Source organism: Cetorhinus maximus, chromosome 22, assembly GCF_964194155.1.
Source record: "Cetorhinus maximus chromosome 22, sCetMax3.hap1.1, whole genome shotgun sequence".
Lineage (NCBI taxonomy): Eukaryota > Metazoa > Chordata > Chondrichthyes > Lamniformes > Cetorhinidae > Cetorhinus > Cetorhinus maximus.
Window position 1 is genome coordinate 18,592,470 of NC_135900.1, and position 21,640 is coordinate 18,614,109.

General features: G+C 40.3%; 1 protein-coding gene across 5 annotated transcripts in view; it reads left to right on the top strand.

Moving 5' to 3' along the window:
• The window catches only part of mdm2 (MDM2 proto-oncogene), a 105,549-nt gene that overhangs the window by 26,646 nt on the left and 57,263 nt on the right, over window positions 1-21,640 (top strand). For 4 of the 5 annotated variants that reach the window (XM_078567897.1, XM_078567900.1, XM_078567898.1 and 1 more), the window contains 3 exons: window positions 867-995; window positions 1,072-1,155; window positions 1,671-6,172. In XM_078567897.1, the coding sequence (XP_078424023.1) occupies window positions 867-995; window positions 1,072-1,155; window positions 1,671-2,183 (726 nt within the window). In that variant the 3' untranslated portion in view covers window positions 2,184-6,172. Of the gene's footprint in view, window positions 1-866; window positions 996-1,071; window positions 1,156-1,670; window positions 6,173-15,494; window positions 15,563-21,640 lie in introns of those variants that run through there. The other variant, XM_078567899.1, reaches the window with a different exon arrangement.

Consider the following 21,640-nt stretch of genomic DNA (forward strand, 5'->3'; position numbering starts at 1 on the left):
TATTGGAACAGCTTGCTTAGCGGTGCAGCTAGTTCTGGAGCACAAGTCTTCAAAACTATTGTTGGAATGTTGTTAGGACCCATTGTCTTTTCAGTATCCAGTGTCTTGAGCCATTTCTTGATATCACGTGGAGTGAATTGAATTGGCTGAAAGCTGGCATCTGTAATGCTGGGGACCTCAGGAGGCTGAAATGGATCATCCACTAGGCACTTCTGACTGAAGATTCTTGCAAATGATTCAGCCTCATCTTTGGCACTGATGTGCTGGGCTCCCCCATCATTGAGGATGGGGATATTTGTGGAGCCTCCTCCGGTTAGGTCCTTAATTGTCCATCACCATTCACGACTGGGTGTGGCAGGACTGCAAAGCTTGGATCTCATCCATTGATTGTGGGATCACTTAGCTTGGTCGATCGCATGTTGCTTTCACAGTTTGACATGCAAGCAGTACTGTGTTGTAGCTTCACCAGGTTGACAGATCATTTTTAGGTATGCCTGCAGCTGCTCCCTGGCATGCCCTCCTGCACTCTTCATTGAACCAGGGTTGACCCCCCAGCTTGATGGTAATGGAAGAGCGGGGGATATGCCAGGCCATGAGATTTTGGTTGTATATAATTTTGCTGCTGATGGCCCACAGAACCTCCCATGGATGCCCAGTTTTGAGTTGCTAGATCTGTTCGAAATGTATCCCACTTAGCATGGTGATAGTGCAACACATCAGTACGATCGGGCATTCGGTATTGTCTGATGGATTATGTGTGTTTATTTTCGAGCAGCCAAATTATCCTATCCTTTGTGAATTCTGATTCTATTTTTGTTTTTTTTTGCTTTTCCTATGGATACTAACTTGTCTGCTTTTCTGTTCAGGATATTCATGTTGGTACAGAAGGTGAAGATTCCAGTGATAAGTTCAGCGTTGAGTTTGAAGTTGAATCCGTTCACTCTGAAGATTATAGTGATTTCAGTGAGGATTCACAAGACGGAAGTGACGAAGAGGCAAGATTCAAACAACAAATTCTTTCATTTTCTATACACTTTGAAATCAACGATACTAAGAGTAACTTTTTTGCAGATTTATGAAGTTGCTATTTTTGAAGCTGCTGACAGTGATGAGGGCACTTTTATTGAAGAAATTGATCCAGAAATATCTGAAGCTGTAAGTTGGTGTTTTTGTTTGAGGGGGTGCGTAGCGGTTTGGGTTGGCTAGTACTTTTATATTGCAGTGTTGTTTTCCCTACTTCGGTCACACTCCTCTTCCTCCTACATCCATAACCCCTGCCAACAATTTTTTTTTGAAAGCCCCTACAGCAGCAGCACAGTGATTTAACACATTACTGACCTGAGTCGGGTCACAGATGTGTCATTGAGCAAAGGCTAAATGTTTTCTCTCCAAACTGAGTAACTTATTTTTGGTACTGAACTATCTGGGCAATACATCATCTGTGGCACAGTACATAGACAGCTTACTTCTAAATCTGTGCTAAGCATGTAACAGTAGTCCAGTGATATTTTTTTTTCACTTCCTGCCTACATACTGCACTGCAGATGATCACCAGCTAAATAGCAATAGTCAGTCTGCTGCATTGTCTGTTGTTAAGTAAAGCTGCCCATTACCTTTGTGTTTATTTGTACTTAAGACAATAGCCTTTCAGTAATAAAATTCAATTGCAGGATTATTGGAAATGTTCCAAATGTGAAGAGCTGAATCCTCCACTGCCACGACACTGTCATCGATGCTGGTCTGTCCGCCAAGATTGGCTTCCTGATAAACCTAAAATCCAGCAGTCTGACAAGGAGCAGGATGAAGGTATTGACGTTCCTGATTGCAAGAAGCCGCCACTTGAGTCAAAGGAATCAAACTGCTCAGATTTGATCAGTGAGGCTTCTCATTACTCAGAGTCACAAGAAACTGAGTGCTCACAGCCTTCTACATCTGGTAGCTTCAACTGCTGCAGCCAGGAAACGGAAAAAGAAAATGGAGAGAAAGGCGAGTTGAACACTTTGGGACCTCTGGAAGCTTGTGTTATATGTCAGGCACGACCAAAGAATGGTTGTATTGTTCATGGTAGGACAGGCCATCTTCTCGCTTGTTACACTTGTGCAAAGAAGCTGAAAAAAAGAAACAAACCATGTCCTTTGTGCAGAGAGCCAATCCAACTGGTTGTGTTGACCTACTTTAGTTAAATGTATTTATTTATAGTTGGTTTAGGTTTAACTTTTCATAAGATGGACACATTGCGGGGGGGAGGGAAAATAGGATGACTACTGTTTTAAGTAGCACTCCATATAAATATATTGGCTAAATTTTACGACCATAATGATAACCTATTTTGCCATTGACATGATCAGTAAATGTAGTCATTTAAGTTAATTAAAGGTGACCCTCCAACTATAATGTTCTTTATGTTAAGGCAAGTACTTGATTTTTTAAAATGAGCTTTCTCAATTTGTGCTTAGAGCATTTGGCAATATTCTAACAATGTAAGATTCTGTTGCGGTAATAAGAACTTCCTGAAAAATGTCATTTTCCATTAATAGGATTAACAGTATTAATAATTTCCTTCTCATCTAATTTAAATTTCTGGCTTTGATTGCAGTTATTAATATAAGAGTTTTATAGGGTTGCAAGTATTTCTCTTTACTATTTCTGTTCAGTTCTAACCAAAATAATTGTATCAATGAAAATCCCCAAGTCCCTTGCTGTATGCACAGGTTAGCTTATGCATGTACACAGATTTGTATAGTGCCTTTTGGACACAAGTGCTTCATAGTCAAATTGAGTGCTTTTGAAGTATAGTCTTCTGTTGTAATGTATCAAAACTATAATTTATTTAATGTTGATGTATAATTTCTTGAATCAGTGTAAATTTATATTTCTAACTTAAGGTTGAGAGTCTTCGTAACTTGATGAGTTGGAAAGATCCATTTCTGACACTCTGGAAAGCTTCTTCCATTTTTGCCTTCTGTTGCTCAAACACACTACACTACAATTTAACCAAGAGAGGCGTTCATAATTGCACTCAACAAAATGAGATGCTACTAGAATCAAAGAATGTTACATTTAAGTAGATGAGCGTTACCTTGGACCACTTTTGCACATTTGAATAGTTGTTTTCACTGCTGTATTGGTGAATGACTAGGGCAACATTACCACTGTGGGAAGTGCCTGGTACAGAGACAGCCAAGAAAAAGAAAATATCAGGGGAGATTTTTTAACAACTTTATTAAAGGGCTGCATCACCATGTGCAGAAAATTTTATGGAATTTTGTCATGTTCCAGAAAAATAACTTTCTTCTGTCTTTTACTCTGAAAAATCTGTAATTCTTAGTAACTATTGCATTGTCACAAAACAATGCTTTAAATTTAAATCAAATGGTTGTTTTCATTACAAGCAGGAATTTGTCAAAGCTGATGTTTGATATCTGCTGTTATCACACTGGGTTTGCTCCTACTAATTCTCCTCTGATATAGTCCATGGGTAGCCTATTGATCAGTCACTTTTATATAAACATTAGTAAATATTCTAATGAGATTATAAAATCCAGAAATGTTTAATATCGTTGAGCTCCTGAATGACTCCCCTTTTGTAAAGCTAACATGTAATTCTGTAAGAGGACAGGAGAATTCTATGTCTTCTCTGTCTGCAACAGCAGATTTTTATCTAGCTGATACACTTGACCCTAGTGAAAAATTGGTTGTGATTTCTGATGTCACCCATCATTCAAATATGTACTTTACAGCATGATTGAGCTTGGCTTCTGATTAAATAATCTTCTAAAACTGATTATTTTGGTGACGAATGAAGAATGGCCATTTGGGCAAAGTACCAGAGAACAAATGGAAATGTATCTGAGTAGCAGTCAGTGCCTTCGGGAGAAAAACTAGTTATTGAGGTGGGGGTGGGGGGAAGAGGGGGTGGGGGGTTGTGTGTGTGTGTGGTGGTTGGTGGCGGGGTGCTACGGGGTAGAAACTGAAATATCACCAAGTTCCAAACTGTCGTAATGTGGAAATACTTGTTCAGATATTGCTCATTCACAATTGCACTATTTCCTTAATTACAAAACATTGCATGACTTTTTTAGGCCATCCAGCATAAGTTGATTTATGGGCTTTTATTTTACCTGTGTTGTCCCCTCCACAATTGTGAAACTGGAATGATTACAAATTGGGGGGTGCTTCCTGAAGTAGGTCAAAGTACTGTAGAATGAGTTGAGAAATCAGTTTTTGTTAAGTTTTTTAATTGTTCAGGGTTAGTGGTTAATCGATGGAGCCAAAATTGTTAATTGCTGTTAACTGATTTTGAGATATGAATTAAAGTGAGAAAAAATTTTTAAAGGTTTTCCTAAGAGTAAGAGATGGATAGGATTAGAAATAGCTTCACAGCATAGAATGATTGAGGGAAGAGCAACTTGAGTTTAAATTCCAGTCGATATGATTGCCTTTCCCTTAAAGATGTTCTTTGCTAGAGAGTTAGTAACACAAACTACTATTAATAGTAGACAAAATAGCATTTACATAGCCCATCAAAAAGTTTCAATCTCATTAAGTGTAAAGGCTCAAACATGGCTAGAGAATTCACAGGTTCATGCCTAATGAAGTCTTCAATGAGAAAATTGCTGACCTTGGTTGTAATGAGCAGGCCTTGGTCAGAACACTATCTGCCTTGGGAGTGAAGGGCATATTGCATTGTGAACAACCTGGACTGTTGCCCCCTATTTGCATTGGTAGAGACCTTTTGAGCAGTGAGATGTGGACAGAATGGAGCAATTCCAGAAGGGTGAATACTTTTTATGCTGCCTTTTTTAATATTGCAGACCATTTCAAGAAATAGCTCTGTAATACAGAGTCCTGTTTTCCAGTGCTGTGAATCTCATTTCCTACTGGGTTAGATCACACAATGAACAGTAGAAATAGAAATGCTGAATGGAGGAAAGTTGGAAAATGGGCACTTTTGCATATGTGTAGTTGAGTTGTGCCTACCATTTTAGCTATCAGGCATCCAAAAAGTTCAAGTGGCCAGCAAGGAAAACATCTACCTGTGACCAGACAAAGTAGCTGGCTGTGTTTCCAATGTAGTGTACTCACTGATTGCTCTGAAAAAGAACCTGGTTTAGATGACTGAACCTCCTGGAGTAAGCACTGCCGCCTCAGTTCTATAGTTCAACCTCTGAATTGCAGGCTTCTGTTGGTAAAAGGATTTATAAAGTATATGCAATATAAAAGGGAACCTTGTCTGTGTGAGCATTTATGACTCTTGTATGAAGGGATGTTGCAATATGGAGAGAGAGCAGAGAGCTGTCCCTGTTGTGTTTTTCCCATTTTCCACCCCCCCCCCCCCCCCCCCTCCCTGTCTGTGACACTTAGACTTAAATTCGCAACAGAAAAGTTAATTTTTCTAGGTTGTCAGCTAGAAGCATTCATGAGAATTGGTCTTCCATCTGTAATAAAAACCAACTTCTTCTAATTGATGGCTACAATAGTATTCAAGCATTACTAAGTATATTTGTTACCTTCAGTTGTTAATCCTGAACTTGACACAGGAAACATGTTGGTCCATGTTCACTAGAACATAGCTGATTTAGAAATTGATCCATTGGCCATGTGATGCATCCTCATCAAGAAAGAGTCTGGCTGTGGACTATTGCAACCTATTGCTTCGAGGAGCCTCTGAAGTTTTAAGTCTTCTTGACAAAGTGAAAACAAGTTTTGCATAGCTATTGATAAGTTAAGATTTATTTTCCATATTTGAGTATAAAGTCAACAATTTGCACCCTGTCCATTTTATTTTCTTTGGAATTATTATTGCAGCTTTATGATGCATGTAGAAGTGACACAAGCTTATCTAAAATGGCAACCATTTAACAAAAATAGGGTTGGTGGTCATTCTAATACTTGAATAATTGATTTTAATATTTTGAAATTTATCTACCTTTTTATTTTAATAAAACACCTCTGACATGAGTTCGCTTATTTCAGACCTGGCATTTGCATTGATTAGTTAAACTATTGTGTATGATAGTTTAGAGAATGTATTAAGTTCCTATATTCAGTACAAAATATATTTAATAAAAATATATTTAATATAAAACATCAGAATTGAATATATGGGTAGGATAACCTTACCTTTGGTGAGGAAGGTGCTGTTTAATTTAATTAAATTATTTTCAAATTTCTATGTAGTTGGTTGAATAAATTGATTTTTGAGGGAAAAGAACTGCTTGATTTATTCTACCTTTTTAACCAATAAGATGCACAGGTGTTTCAGTGGTAAACATTTAAATATTAGAATTATCAAGCCAGAGATTGCTGTTGGACTTGTTTCTGTGCATTTAAGGTTTTTAAAAAATTTTGTTTGCAATGTTGCTGAAAGTGCAAGCTGATAACACAGTGAAGGCAGCAAGGCATCTGGAGTCTTTGTTCACCAAGGGGCACTGGTATGTTTCCTTACCCAATAAACTTAACAGATTAAGAATAGAGGAAGGAGGGCAACTTCAATATCAAATTAAAGCGTTTGGTAAAAGTACCACAATAGATGACTTCTTAGCAAAATTGAAGCCTGTGCAATATCAAATTGCTTAGGGTACAAAGTAGAGTAGTGAAGTTTTATTTCAAACTGGAGTCATGTGCACAATGGTGGCCTCTAGAGGTCAGTGTTGAGACCACAGCTCTTGGCTGTGTATTAATAGCAAGGACTTAGGTATTCAGGACATCATCTCTTCGGCATCCTTCAGATATGAAGGATGGACAGACACTCAGCACAAAATCCCTTACAGGTGGGGTGTCTTCATTTGCAGATGGCTGAAGAGGCCAATCCTTAAGAACAGGTTCTGTTGCAAGTGCTGCACATGAAGCTACCAGGTGTTGAGAGTTGTTTTTGGCATTGGCACCTTTTGCCAAACTACTGTGGCTACTGTTCATTGCGATGGTACACACCAGCCCACTGGAGGGGTCACCATTTTCCTCTCAACTAGTGACTTCCAGGTGCAATAATTGTGTTTAGGGCCTTCATATCACCATGTGCAAGCATCCTTGAAGTGAAGCTTTGGGTGTCCTACTGGTCGTCTGACTCAGTCTGTCTCACCATAGAGAAGGTCATTGGGTATGCTACCGTTTTCCACCTTGTGGACTTGCCCAAGCCATCGCAGCCACCTCAGTATTAACAAACTTGGGAGCTCTGCCTTTTGAGGTCTGCCACATTTGTCATGTTTGCCTTGTCATAATGTTCCGCTGACAGTGAAGATTGGAATTGAGTTTCTTTTCTTAATAGCTGTAAGTTGTCCATGTTTCACAGCCATACAATAAGGTGCTGAGAACACAGGCCTTATAAACCATCAATTTGTCCTAAGAATTAGTTTGATATTTCATGAGTGGTAGGCTGTTTTCTTTGTGATTGTATCAAGGGACAGATTGTCTGTCACCACACCCAAGGTGGTAGGATTTGCTAACCACTTCCAGCAGTGTGTTCCTGCTTCTGACCTTTGCCTTCCCTGCAGATATGGAAGGAGTCTGCTTGCAGATTAGGTCAGATGGCAAGGTCTACACTCTATCTAGACTGAAAGCAAAGTCAAAAACACATCCCATCCTGTGGTAGTCGCCCACAAGGAAACTCAGCTATAAAGGCTCATGGACTGTCCCATGCCTGTAACTCCTCGCTGACCATAAGCATCAGGGCTTAAGAGTTTGCAAATAACACAACTTGGAAATGTAATTGTGAGGAGGATGGTAACAGACTAGAAGGACACCAGATTGGTGAAATGGGCAGACACATAGCAGATGCAATTCAACAAGTGTGAAATTATACGTTTTTAATGGATGGGGCGGGGGGTGGAATAAGAGGCAATACAAACTAAATGGTACAATTTTAAATGGGATGCTGCATCAAGAGACCTGTGGCTGTACATACACAAGTCATTGAAGATGATAGGACAAGTTGAGAAGCTTGTTTTAAGAAAATATGGGGATCCTTAACTTTATAACTAGCAGAGGCATTGGGTGGAAAAGCAAGGAAGTTGTGCTGAGCCTTTATAGACTCAAACTAGTGTTCTATCTGCAATATTATGATCAATTCTGGACAGCCCACCTTAGGGTTAGAGGGTTCAGAGATTTATCAGAATGATACCAAAAGAGAGAGACTGTTACATGGAGGAACTGGGATTGTTCTCCTTCGAGCAGAGACGGTTAATGTGAGATTTGAAAGGTGTTTGCAAGCATGAAGGGTTTTGATAGAGTAAATAAGGAGGAAGTTTCCAGTGGAAGATGGGTTGGTAACTTCCAAGGATACAGATCTTAGCAAGAGTCAACAATGATAGGAGAACCTTACGCCATGAGTTATGATATGGAATGCACCAGTAGTGGAAGCAGATTCAATATTCAAAAAGGAATTGGATAAATACTAAAAGTTGAAACAATTACAGAGCTAGGGGGAAATACCAGTGCAATGGAACTAATTGGGATAGCTCTTTCAAAGAATTGGCACAAATACAATAGGTAGAATAACCTGCTTCTGTGTTTCTGATCCTCCCTTGGCAGAAATGGCCTCCTGCACAGTATCATTCTGTGATTATTGTGGTGACCTTGCTGCCGTCTGGCTAATTGCACAGACCACAGGCCAGCCTTATGAACTTTCTGGCCTGGCTCAGCTACTCCAGTGTCTTTAAATACTTTCAGCTAACCATCTTTTCTGACCAGATGGGATTTCTACCTTCTTTGAAAATTCTATTGTATCCATTTATTTCTTTTGGCCTTTACCGCCACTCCCACCAAAAAGGCCTTTGATTAAACACTGGTTTAGACTGAAATTTAAACTTGCAAAGGTTCTTTCACAATTGCACCTGTAAACCTCCTTAAATTGTGTGGACAAACTGGTACATAATTGATTTAACCATCCAGTCAGATCTGACTGGACCACATCCAACCGAACTCTTGTAAAATACCCATTACTCTAGGGGGAGAATTTTGTCCCCGTCAGGCGGGCTGGGTGGGAGCGGACACGGGCGAGCGCGCAGCTGATCACTGCCCGCGATTGGCTGCATGCCACCATTTTATGAGAGTGGGCCAATTAAGTCCCACCCAGCATGCGCACAAAAGAGCGCAGAAATCTCCCTGAGGCACAGAGCTGCCTCAGGAAGGTTATGAAAACTTGGCCGGGGGTGGGGGGGTGGGAATGGAAAAAATTATTCAGATATGTCCCCTCAGGTGACAGTGTCATGTGAGCTGGGACATGTCAAATGAATTTTAGTAATTTTTATTAAACTTATAAACCCTTCATGATACCTCATCCCACCCATGGATAAGGTTCCATGAAAAATGCGAAGGCTGCCAGGGCTCTTCGCCCGCCCACCAACATTAAAGTTGGACGGGCAGCCCTGACAATGACCTTTAATGAGGTGATTAATGGCCTTACCAGGCCATTGACAGTTCGTCAGGTGTGCAGCCAACTCTGGCGCGCGTCCCCTGAAGTGAAGATCGGAATGACGTCGGGAGGCATGCGTCATTTTACGCTTCGGCGAGCAGGGCCCACCCCCGCACACCGACCAGAAGATTCAGGCCTAGGATCATCCTAGAAAGCAAAGCTAATTGCTTCTGCTGCAGGCTTTTATCTGCCACCAGCTGCCCCCTTTAAAACTTGCTCTGAAATCCCTTCCACTCTCTAGTTCTTTTTGAATTCTCTCCTTACAATATAAAGGCTTTCATCTCCAATTACCCTTTCCTCTCAGAGATTCTTGATCTCTGTTGTTGCATCACAAATTTGTACAGAACACCTTGTTTGAATCAGCAATGAGATTTTTACTCCTCCCACAGCTCCAAAATAATACACTTTTGACTGTGACAGCACATTGTCCCTCTTTCTTGATTACTGCAAATTGTGGCTCATTCAACCACACCATCCTACTCAATGCAGTGCTCCATTGTTCACTCGCTGTGCCTATCCTTGTTTAGTTCCACTCTTGCCTAACCAATTGTTGTGACACGGCAAATGTGTGACAGGTGGACCAAATCCATGAGGGAAACTTGATTGCGCTATCACAATGGTTTTGCAATTTTATTTATTACGAGATTCACGTACTGAATTCAGATGTAATAAGTCCACCAAGACTTATGAGATTTTTTTCAAATGAAATTAAAATATTTTTTAACGAAAGAGAAGATTTCAAGCACATACATAAGGCTACAAATTACTACAATACTAATTCCTAATTAACCTGACTCCCAGTTACACCCCCTTTTAAGGCAATGGTCCAAAAATAGATTTTAGATTTTAAACATCCAGCAAATTAACCCAAAACCTTGGACAATGGAATTCCAAATAGTTTTTCTCCAGCTTCACTTTTGGTAGACAGCAGACTTATGCACAAATACTGGAGGCTCCATTAAGGCTATTTCACACACTACTGTTAGATCTCACAATGTCTTCTGACAGCCTCATTCTCCTTTTATATATGTTTCTCTCTTTTAATATATAAATTCTATTGTTTCATATGTCTTTGAAACTATCTTCCTCACAATATAAAAACTTTCCTGTTGCTACCATTTATTGTCAGTAAACTTTTGGGAAAAATAAACATTCTTTAGCTTTGCTTATCTGGCTAGTTGTAAACTGACTAAAATCCTCTGAAATCCAAATCTCCCTTCATCTATCTAAAAATGCAAATTTCCTTCAAACCTTGCAAGCTAAGCCAGCATCCATGTTTACACATTAGCATGTCAAGCACCTACCTTCTTTTGATGAGTTAAAGCTTGCCGTCTACTTGACTCCAAATATAATTAAATCACACACACACAGACCCAACTATACGTACCCCCGTAAACCTACTTCACAATAAACCAGAAAAATAATATGAAAATTATTAGACTTTCGTGACAGTATATTATCCCAGTGACTTCTCATCCTGCAGTGTTACTCCATAATTCTGGAAGGATCTATCCTTGGCCTTCTCGTTCTTGTCTATATTCTGCCCCTTGGTGGCATCGTCCATGTGACATGGGGCATCATTTCCATGGTCTAATGGGGCTGGGACCAGAGACCAGGCAGGCGAGTATTTTCTACTGCTGGCCAGCATGTTGGTTTGCCAACACCATTCCACACCCCTTCACCCCTAGACCTATTTTTGAGAAGGTAGGGATGGAACAGCTACTTTGCCTGAAAGCGGCGGGTAGCCAGTTGACTAAATAAAAGCCTCGCTTGCCAACTGGAAATTTCCAGTCAGCAGGTGGGCAGCATACTGCATAATGCAGCCTAAACACAGTCCGTTAGACAAGGCAGTCTCCAGTGGGACACTCCACCCCTCAGCTGTCATGTCATTGGGCCACAGCTGCCCCTCCATGATCACAGCAAGGCAGCTGTGGCCTTTTAACTTAATTTTTCTCTTGTTCCTCCAGTCTCAGGAGCCCACCCTCTGACCATTAATTAGACAAACTTGCAAAAGTTGTCAGGTGACTATGCCTGACACAAATGCAGGGTCAGGACCCGCATTTGACCCTGATGTTGGGGTCCCAACCCCAAATGGAAAATCCAGCTCATGAAATCATTTTCTACATGTATGCTCATGACAACCAGCTCCATCTCTCTAGCCCTTCTGTGTTGTCAGACTGCTTGCTCAACACCCACTCTTGAATGAGGTGCAATTTTCTAAAGTTAAACTGTAGAAAGATAGTGACCTCCACCACAAATTCCATGTCCTCATCACCAACTCTCTCTCCAATCATTGTCTCAGGCTGAATCAGACTATTTGCAACCTCAACATCCTATACAAATCCAAGCTAAGCTGTTGACCCCACATCTGCTCCATTGCAAAGCTGCCTAATTCATCTCTATAACATCACTTGCCTCTGCCCCTACTTGAACCCATGTTCTTTTGAAACCATTATTGAATTATACAGCACAGAAGGTGGCCATTTGGCCCATTGTGCCTGTGGTGGTTTGAAAGAGCAATTCAATCAGTCTTATGCCCCTGTTCTTCCTTGTAGCATTTCAACATTTTTCCTTTATCAAGTACGTTTCCAATTCCCTTTTGAAAGTTACTATTGAATCCGCTTCCACTAAATTTCACACAGCGGATTCCAGGTTCTCATGGCTCACTGCACCAAAAAGAAATTCTCATCTTTCTGTTCTTTTGCCAACTATCTTAAATCTGTGTTCTCTGCCTGTCAACTCTACTGCCAATGGAAAGAGTTTCCCATATTAAATCGATCAAAACCTTCATCATTTTGACCACATTTAACAATCAATAATGCTATTATCATCTTTGGACACTGCCATTTCCAACACAGTTCTGGCTGATCTTCAAACCTCCACCTCTTGTAACCTTCAGCTCATCCTAAACACTGCTGCTAGTTTCCTGAACCACACAAAGTCCAAATTGTCCATCCATCAGTGCTATTCTTTCAGGTCAGCTCCCCAATGTGTCAAGCTCTGGTTCTTCTTTTCAAGTTTAAATACCTTGATGGTTTCCTCATCACTGCATTCTCCTACAACCCTACAACTATTCCTACCACCCTTCCCCACACTAGCCCCCTCACCAACACACATGCAAACTCTCCATTCCCTTGGATTTTGACCTTTTGTGCACCCTTAACTTAAATGCTTATCCAACTCCATTTCCTCCTGGCCTTTCTTAAAAGCCCTCTTTAACTTTGATTTTGAGCCTCCTAATAATTGATTGGGTGGCCATTTTTAAAGTGGTTTCAACATTAAAGGTGTTATACAAGTGCAAGGTGCTGAGCTGCACCAATTGAAACACCTGGCTAATTATAGTCAAAATGCTTTCTCAAATTTTAAATAGCTAAAATTTATATAAGCATGCCTTATAAAGTGTAACTAGCCAATTAACTATAAATCTTTCATGTCTGTGAATGTCAACAATTATATTCTGTTGCTGGCAGTTCCACCTTATGGACCCAGATGCAATGTTGTCTGACACTGAGCCAATTAATGTCGGTTTAATTTAATTGGCAAAAGAAGTAAAAGAACTATGAGGAAAAAACTTTTTCATGCAGTGAGTGGTTTAGGTCTGGAATGCACTGCCTCAGAGTGTGGTGGAGGCAGGTTCAATCGAGGCATTCAAAAGGGAATTAGACTGTTAATTGTAAAGGAAGAATGTGCAGGGTTACAGGGAAAAGGCAGAAAAATGGCACCAAGTGAAATGCTTATTTGGAGAGCCGGTGCAGACACAATGGGCTGAATGGCCTCCTTCTACACTGTAAAAACTCTGTTGGAAAGATTTGTCAAGTTATAGTGTGTTTTACAAATATTAAGTAGGAAAGCAGTGAGCGTGATTTTGTTTTTTATATATTGTGATATAGCAACAGAATTTAGAATTTATAAATTTATAATTTATACTATTCAACAGTAAAATGTGGATGCTGGAAATTCTCGGCAGGTTTTCTGCATCTGTGAAGAGTGAAACAGTTTGCATTTCAGGTCTGTGACCTTTCATCAGAACTGGGAATAGTTATTGAACAAGTGAAGTTTGTGGAGGCAGTGGGGAGGTTGGAAAGAAGAATAAAAGGGAAGGTCTGTGATAGGGTAGAGGGGAGGAGAGATTAAATGACAAAAAGTTGCATGGGGCAAGGCCAAGGGGAGTGGTAATGCGACAAGTAAAGAAAGAAAATGTGTATGGAGGAGTTGTGAATAGCATGATCATGAATAGCTGCCATCTCAAAGCAAAGAAAAAAAAGAGAGAAAACTGAAAGAAAAATGAAACAAATGTAGACAGAGGCTACAATCTGAAATTGTTGAGTCCAAGTGCCCATTGATTGGCACCCCATCTTCAAACATTCACTCCCTCCACCACCGATGTACAGTACTATCTCCAAGATGCACTGCAGGAATTCACCAAGGCTCCTTAGACAGCATCTTCCAAACCCACAACTATTCCCATCTAGAAGGACAAGATGCATTGGAACACCACCACTTGGAAGTTTCTTCCAAGCCAATCACCGTCCTGACTTGAAAATATATCGTCGTTCCTTCACTGTCACTGGGTCAAAATCCTGGAACTCCCTCCCTAACAGCACTGTAGGTGTACCTACACCATGTGGACTGCAGCGGTTCAAGAAAGCAGCTCACCACAACCTTTAAGGGCAATTAGGAATGGGAAATAAATGCTGGTCTAGACAGTGATGCTCACATCCCAAGAATGAATTTTTTAAAATTGGAAAATGACATGCTGTTGTTGAGCTTCATTGTAAGACTGCAGGAGACCAAGAATCAAAATGTCAGATCGAGAGCAAGGTGTAGAATTTAAATAACAGGTGACCAAAACATCAGAATCACACTTGAGTGCTAAATGGCGATGTTCCTCAAAGCAGTCACCCAGTCTGCGTTTGCTCTCCCCACTGTGGAGGAAACCACATTGTGACCAATGATTACAATTTTATAAAGACTTCTTATTTTATTTAGGCCTGTTGCCTGAAGCAAATTCCTCCAAAATAGCATTACAGGGCAACCTTTTTATTATATCATCCAATCTACGACTGGTCAAAAATAAATAGAAATAAATGGATATTGAACAGTGACATAGCCAATGCAATTTAAGAAAACAAGTGACATGGGAAAGGAGAATGCTCTGTTCAGCTTCATAATGACAATAAAGATGGCAATTTATTGTCATGGTACATCCTTGGTCAAGATATTAGGAATAGGTTAGATTAGTGGTTGAGGGGGGGAAAGGGATATGAGATCAGGATAAACATATAGAATGTTCATTCATCATGGAGAGATGGTGGTGTAGTGGTAATGTCACTGTACTAGTTATCCAGGCAGAATGCTTTGGGGACATTGGTTCAAATCCCACCATGGCAGCTGGTGCAATTTGACTTCAATGAATAAATCTTGAATATAAAGCTAGTCTCAGTAATGGTAAACATGAAGTTACCATTGTCATTATGAAACTATCATTGATTGTTGCAAAACTGATCTGGTTCACTAATGTCCCTTTAGGGCAGGCTGTCCTTTCCTGGTCTGGCCAAAATGTGACTGCAGACCCAACAGCAATGTAGTTGACTCTTAACTGCCCTCTGAAGTGGCCTAGCAAGGCACTCAGTTGTATTCAAGAAGATGGCTCACCACCACCTTCTCAAGGGCAATTAGGGATGGGCAACAAATGCTGGCCTTGTCAGTGATGCTCACATCCTATCAAAGAATAAAGAAAAATATACAACTACTGCTTACATGGAACATCAACATATTAAATAGCCTTGTTCTAACATGATTAGTTTCTTTATTATTAAGCAGAATGCCTTACAAGATGGTCAATAAATATTCCACAGAATATCTACATTCTCAGAACTCTAATGGGATGAGTTTTTAGAGTCAATGGCTCTAATGTTTTTTGAACTTAAAATTACTATCGCACAAAGAATGAGATTTGCAAACTGAAACATCAGTCTTTGGTGTCACCTTTCAAGTTATCATGTGTTGCTGTCATATCATTTTTTTTCTTTTTTGCAAAATGTAATATTGCCTTTTAAATTGTATTTTTCTTTTCATTTAGATGGGAAAACAGTCCTGGTGTCTTTTTTGGAGGACAGCCACTTCCCCAAATGAGGCAGGGAAACATTGGTAGGTGAGTTACTGTAATCAGCTTTCACACAAGTCAAACAAGTTAAAGAGTGGCAGAATTTGGAAGCTGGTCATCTGCTAGTGAACTCAGCCAAGCAGTGATGCATGAAAGAAAGCAGATTGTGTGAATGGGTATTTATTGGGTACAGTAGTGGTTATATTACTGGAATACTAATCCAGAGACTTGAACGCAAATTCAAATCCTACCAATTTAAAGATCCACAGCCAGAGTCACCAAACTACAGATTGTATATTCCTTTTTTACTTTTTATGGACTTTAATTTGGCCACCCTATCCTTTCGCACTTTGTGATGTGTATTGTGTCTGAGAACTTGGAGTGCGCTTGTGTGTGTGCGAAAGTCGGAACGTTTTTTATTATCTTACTTAGATTGGTTTAAGTGTAATAAAGCTAACCTCTTTCTTTCTTAAACTCAAGCAAACCTGTCTGATTGGTTCTTTCATGATCACAGTGCATAAACAGTTAAGTACTCATTGAATTTGGCAAGTATGTCCTTTTTGAGCAAAAAATCTGTTGTGGTCAAAGAAGGAGAGGGAAAAGAGGGGAGCCATTCAACCACTCCTCACCTGGTCATAACACTCTAGTCAATCTATTCCATTTTTTCTTTTAAAAAACTTAAGCAGTAATCTTTTTTCCTAACCATCCAAAGCTGACGGTGGGAGAAACACTAAACAAGATTGGCATCACATGCAATAGACTTCAGCAATTTGTTGTAGGGTGGCCGAGTTGTGCTGTTAGTAATAGAGTTGAACTGCAGACACTTCTTAAGTGGAAACTTTAAGGTTATTTACAATATACTCAGCAGCAACTACATGTGTGCTTTCAACTCCAACTCTGTCTCTACACTGACTGCTGAGATAGCCTGCGCAACTCTCCTATTGGTTACTACAGGCCATGTGATCTTCCCTAACAAGTATTATTCCTAAAGGTACATTGCACACTAAATAAAACCATAATTACTACATTCCTCCCCCTTTAACTCGACTATACATATTATGTTTACAAGTACATATTTTTCAAGACAACGTACTGTTTACACTGGGTAAGGAATTTACAAATTCAGTCTTTCAGGTGGTTTCCTGGTACGTGTGGAACATCACAGCTCCTTTTGCAGGAACCTCCTTTTCCAGAGTTGCCTGAACGTTGCTTCGGTGGGCTCTTGCTGCTCTGTATCCTCAACTCTTACAGGAACATCAGACATGTCAGTCCTGGGTTGAGTATCTTCAACAGGAAACAATGACCCAGTCATGGTCACTGGTGGAATTATATCTTGATGATTGTCTCTCTCTTTCTTAAATGGTCCACATGTTTACGGATGATCCGGCTTTCCACCTCCATGCGGTAAGATAGAGGTCCAGTCACTGCACTTATTTCACCCTGTAAGCACTTTGGTCCTTCCCCGAAGTTTTTCACATATACCAGCTCTCCCATAGTAAATTTCCTCTCACGACTATGCCTGTTGCGTCTAGTTTTCTGGCTTCCCTAACTCCTTTCCACCTTCCCCACTAAATTCGGCATTATTAAGCTCAACCTCGTCCCGAGATAGCATTTCAAAAATAACTCCGCAGGTGTGACACCTGTAGTTGTGTGAGGGGTAGACCTGTAATGAAAAAGAAAGCGTGCTAGCTTGGTTGCCAAGGAATCACCAGTTAGCTTTGTCATACCTGTCTTGAACATTTGAACCAGCCTTTCGGCCAGTCCATTTGAGGAAGGGTGGTACAGTGCAGTTTTTACATGAGTGATACCATTGAGGCTGATAAACCGTCGATATTCAGCACTTGTAAACACCGTGCCGTTATTGGAAACAACTACTTCTCGTAGTCCGTGAATAGCAAAACTCTGACGTAGTTTCTCAATTGTAGCGCTCGACATTGGTGACTCCACCTCAGATACGTCCAACCATTTTGAATGGGCATCCACAATAAGCAGAAACATTGTTCCCAGGAAAGGTCCAATGTAGTCCCCTAGGGTCTACCTGGCCACTCCAATGAATGTAATGGAGCTGTCACTGGCAACTTTTGCAGTTGCTGACATTGCCCACAATGCTTTACCATACTCTCTATTTTGCCATCCATCCCTGGCCACCATAGATAGCTGCGTGCTATGGTCTTCATTCAGGAAATTCCTGGATGGGCATTGTGTACTTTAACTGAAAGTGGCTCCCTTCCCTTTGGAGGAACTATCACTCGTGCACCCCACAATAGGATGCCACCTGGCTGGTTATTCCATGTCGTCTGTTGAAGTACGGTTTCATTTCATCAGATACGAGCTCCTGTGACCAACCATGTAGCATTTGTTCTGGTAGTTGAGATTGGGCTGGGTCCCGACTCCTCCAGTCTCTGATCTGTCGAGCATATACCGGTGAGGGAATCTAAGAAATTTAACAGTAAAACAAGTTCCTGTGGAACTGGGACATGCTCATCATTTTCTTGTAAAGGCAAAAGACTAAGGGCATCGGCATTTGCAATTTGATTGCCAGACCTATGTACAAAAGTGTATTCATATGCTGCCAGAATTAAGGCCCTATTAATATTTCTGTATCTTCTTTCTACATGCTTTCTTCTATTTAATCTCGGCCTTCTTTTTGGCTTCACTATTGGCCAGACTTCTCTCAGATGCCAGCTCAGTGTCTATGTTCAGTGCTGAGTCTCCCAAAATTTCATTATCTGTCCGCTTCTTGGAAAATTCAGCGACTTTTGCTTCCAAAGACTTTTTGGCTTCATTTAGCTGATTCTTCAGCTCTTCCGTCTCTTTGTTGTATTTGTTTTCTGCCTCCTGGAACATTGAACATTGTTGTGTTTTCTCTGCCAACTCATTCTTCAGTTTGTTCAGAGAAGTGCTGAATTCTTTCTGTTTCTCTTGATACTTCTCTAGAAGTACAAACTCTGACCTGAGTGCATCTTGTAGTGTGTGAAGGCCTTTCAACATGTTTTCTTTTTCCCTGCGAAGGTTGCTCACCTTGTCTTGAACTGTTGACACCAAGCAGGGTCTCTTCGAGTTCCATCTAGTGTTCTTCCAGGTTTTGGCTTAAGAGAGCCTGCATTTCTTCAGGTTGTTGAGTCTTTACACACTCCTTTTTCAAAACAGGAACACTTCCAGCTTCATTTTGGAATCTCAGTGGCCAATCAAGAATGATTTCCCTTTGCCAATTTTGCCCTAGAAGGATTGGTCCTCTACCTCCAATACCAATACCAGTAGCTTTGCCAATTGGCTTCCATAATGGACAGTCACTCTGCTTATGCCTTTTACTTGAATTTCTTCACCTGTATACATCTTTAGTCTGGCAGATGTTCATTCCAAACTTAATTGCTGTTCACCATAATTCAAATATCTGTAAGTAAGTTCCCCAATTACTGTAGTAGAAGCTTCTGTGTCTACCTCCATTTTAACAGGTTTGCCATTTACTTTCACTGTGACAAATATTAGTTCTGTCTTTCCAACTTTCAGATTAAATGAGTAAATGTCAGAATTTGTTGTTTCAGGCTCTTCTACATTGTAGATTTCATTGGGCTTCCTCTTTTGTTTACAAGCCTGCTTGAATCTTTCCTAGCACTGCCTCACTATATGTCTATTTCTGTGACAATAGTAGCATTTGATTTTTTAAAAACTGCCAATCACTAAAAGACTGATTGTTTCCACCTCTATTAAAATTATTCTTCGATCTCGCTGCTAAGTTATTTTTCTTTATTCTTCAGCTACTCACTTCTTGGCAGAGTCTCGCTTTCTCATGCCATCTTTACTTGAGATTTCCTGCCTGATATGGAGGACACGCCATTTTGTGCACCCTGTGTTGCTTGTGAATCTCTTACAGTGCTTTCCATGACCAACACTATCTCTAACGCCTTCTTGAAATCCAGATTCACTTCAGGCAATAATCATTCCTGAATAGTGTCCTCTTTCACATCACACATTAAACGATCTCTGAGTATGTCGTTCAGAGTCATACTCTCAATGTTCTGTTAGCTGCTTCAAATTTGCCACGTAGCATGCAATTTTCTCACCCAGGCCTATTTCACAAATTAAACTTGAACATTTGCATTGTGACCGAGGGCTTGGGTTGAAAGTGACTCTTCATGAGGTCCACCAATTCATCAAAATTCTTCGAATCTGGGGCACTGGGTGCCATCAAACTTCGAATCAAACCGTAGGTTTTGCTCCCACAAACACTCAAGAGGATCGCTCACCTCTTTTCTTCCCCATTATCTCGTTTGCTTGAAAAAAAGAACAAGAATCAGCTAAGTGAAGCCAAAGAGGCTTTGGAAGCAAAAGAGGCGTTCTATGTATTGAGACCAATCGTCTGTGGCTGGTTCAAAAGGATCAATTCTCCCAAATTGTGGCATTTTGAGAGACGATAACTTCTTCAATTCTAACGGCGCTTGCTACTTACAATCACTGGGGAAGCTACAGTACTTTTTTTCTTTTTAACTAGATTTCTTCTGTTCCATCCTATTTTATCCTTGTCGCCAGTTTGTTGTAGGGTGGCTGAGTTGTGCTATTAGTAATAGAGTTGAACTGCAGACATTTCTTAGGCGGAAACATTAAGTTTATTTACAATATACTCAGCAGCAATGACACGTGTGCTTTCAACTCCAACTCAATCTTTGCATTGATTGCTGAGGTAGCCTGCGCTACTCTCCTATTGGTTACTACAGATCATGTGATCTTCCCTAACAAGTATTATTCTTAAAGGTACATTACACACTAAATAAAACCATAACTACTACGCAATTCCTCTGTCAATTATCTCTAATCCATTCCAATTTTAAAACTACAGAGATGGTCCTGTTGATCTATGAGATGCCTACACACTGGTCTCTAACATGACTTTCGCAAGTCAAATAGAGAGCTACTACAACTTGAAGAATTACCTGTGATGCCAATAGTATGATTGTGCCTAGATGAGAACTTGTCCATGGCTTAAGTGTTAAGAGTTATTTATTGACTTGTATCATAACATTGCTATTGAAGCATCTTGGCTATGCCATTAGTTTAGCACCATATTAACCTGTATTAAACAAAATTGTAATATTGCTGAATAAAGAAACTGCTACAAGATCCTACAACTTAATAATTCCAGTGTTTTGTACAGTTAAAACCTAAGTGCACACCTGTAGTGCTCATCCCTTTGGAGATGCTTAATTTTAAGGGGATTTTGAACCAAACAAGGTTCTTATACTTGCACTTAATTAGATAGGTTACCCTTCCTGTGCCTTTTAAGAGGATTGGCAGTCACGTTGGGAGTCTTTTAAATGGAACTAGAGTCACATCAACATACGTATAACAAAGAAAATTAAATACTTCAAAATGAATGCAAAATTACTACATTTTAAAATTTATTTTGAGCTGCCGAAATTATAAATCTCATTCCTAGCTATTGGCATGGAGGTAGTGTCCTTTGATTAAAATTGTCAAAAGTGTAGAATTGTTGTAGAGTGAAGAATCCCCTTCAGCAACCTTCCTCATTTACAAGAGAAAATTAAACCCTTTCAACAATTATTGTCCAACTTTTAAAATGAAAACCTCAATGATTAAACATGTTCAGTGTGGTCAAATTGGTCATGTCGTAATTTGGAGAAGTTAGCTTAAAAGGACATTTAGAACTACAGAAGAACCACAAGATGATTTAAAACAGTATTACTTCATAATGACATGATGCTGATGTGGCATAATTTAATCATAACTTCCGATTAAGTTATCTGGGCAGTGTATCTGGGGAGGGGGTACCCAAAGATGTGCTTGGAAACCCCATGCCCCCCCCCACCCCTGGGAAGTTCCCAGTTAAAGACTGCATGGCAATTGCCCGGGAAGTGCAAATTTCCCTTGAGCGATTGTCCTGCACTGGGAACCATCCGAATATGTGCTTTAAATGGTAAACTTTGGATGGTTCCAACTGTCTTACATCAAATTACCCGGAAGAAATTAGAATTAAAACTGCTTCTAGCTTCTGAGTGACTATTGTACAGACCCACACTGACCCCCATGGGACTCCACCCCACACCTCTGAACCCCCAGGGGACTCCACCCTTTCCCCAGAACTCCCCCCCTCAACACCTGACCAC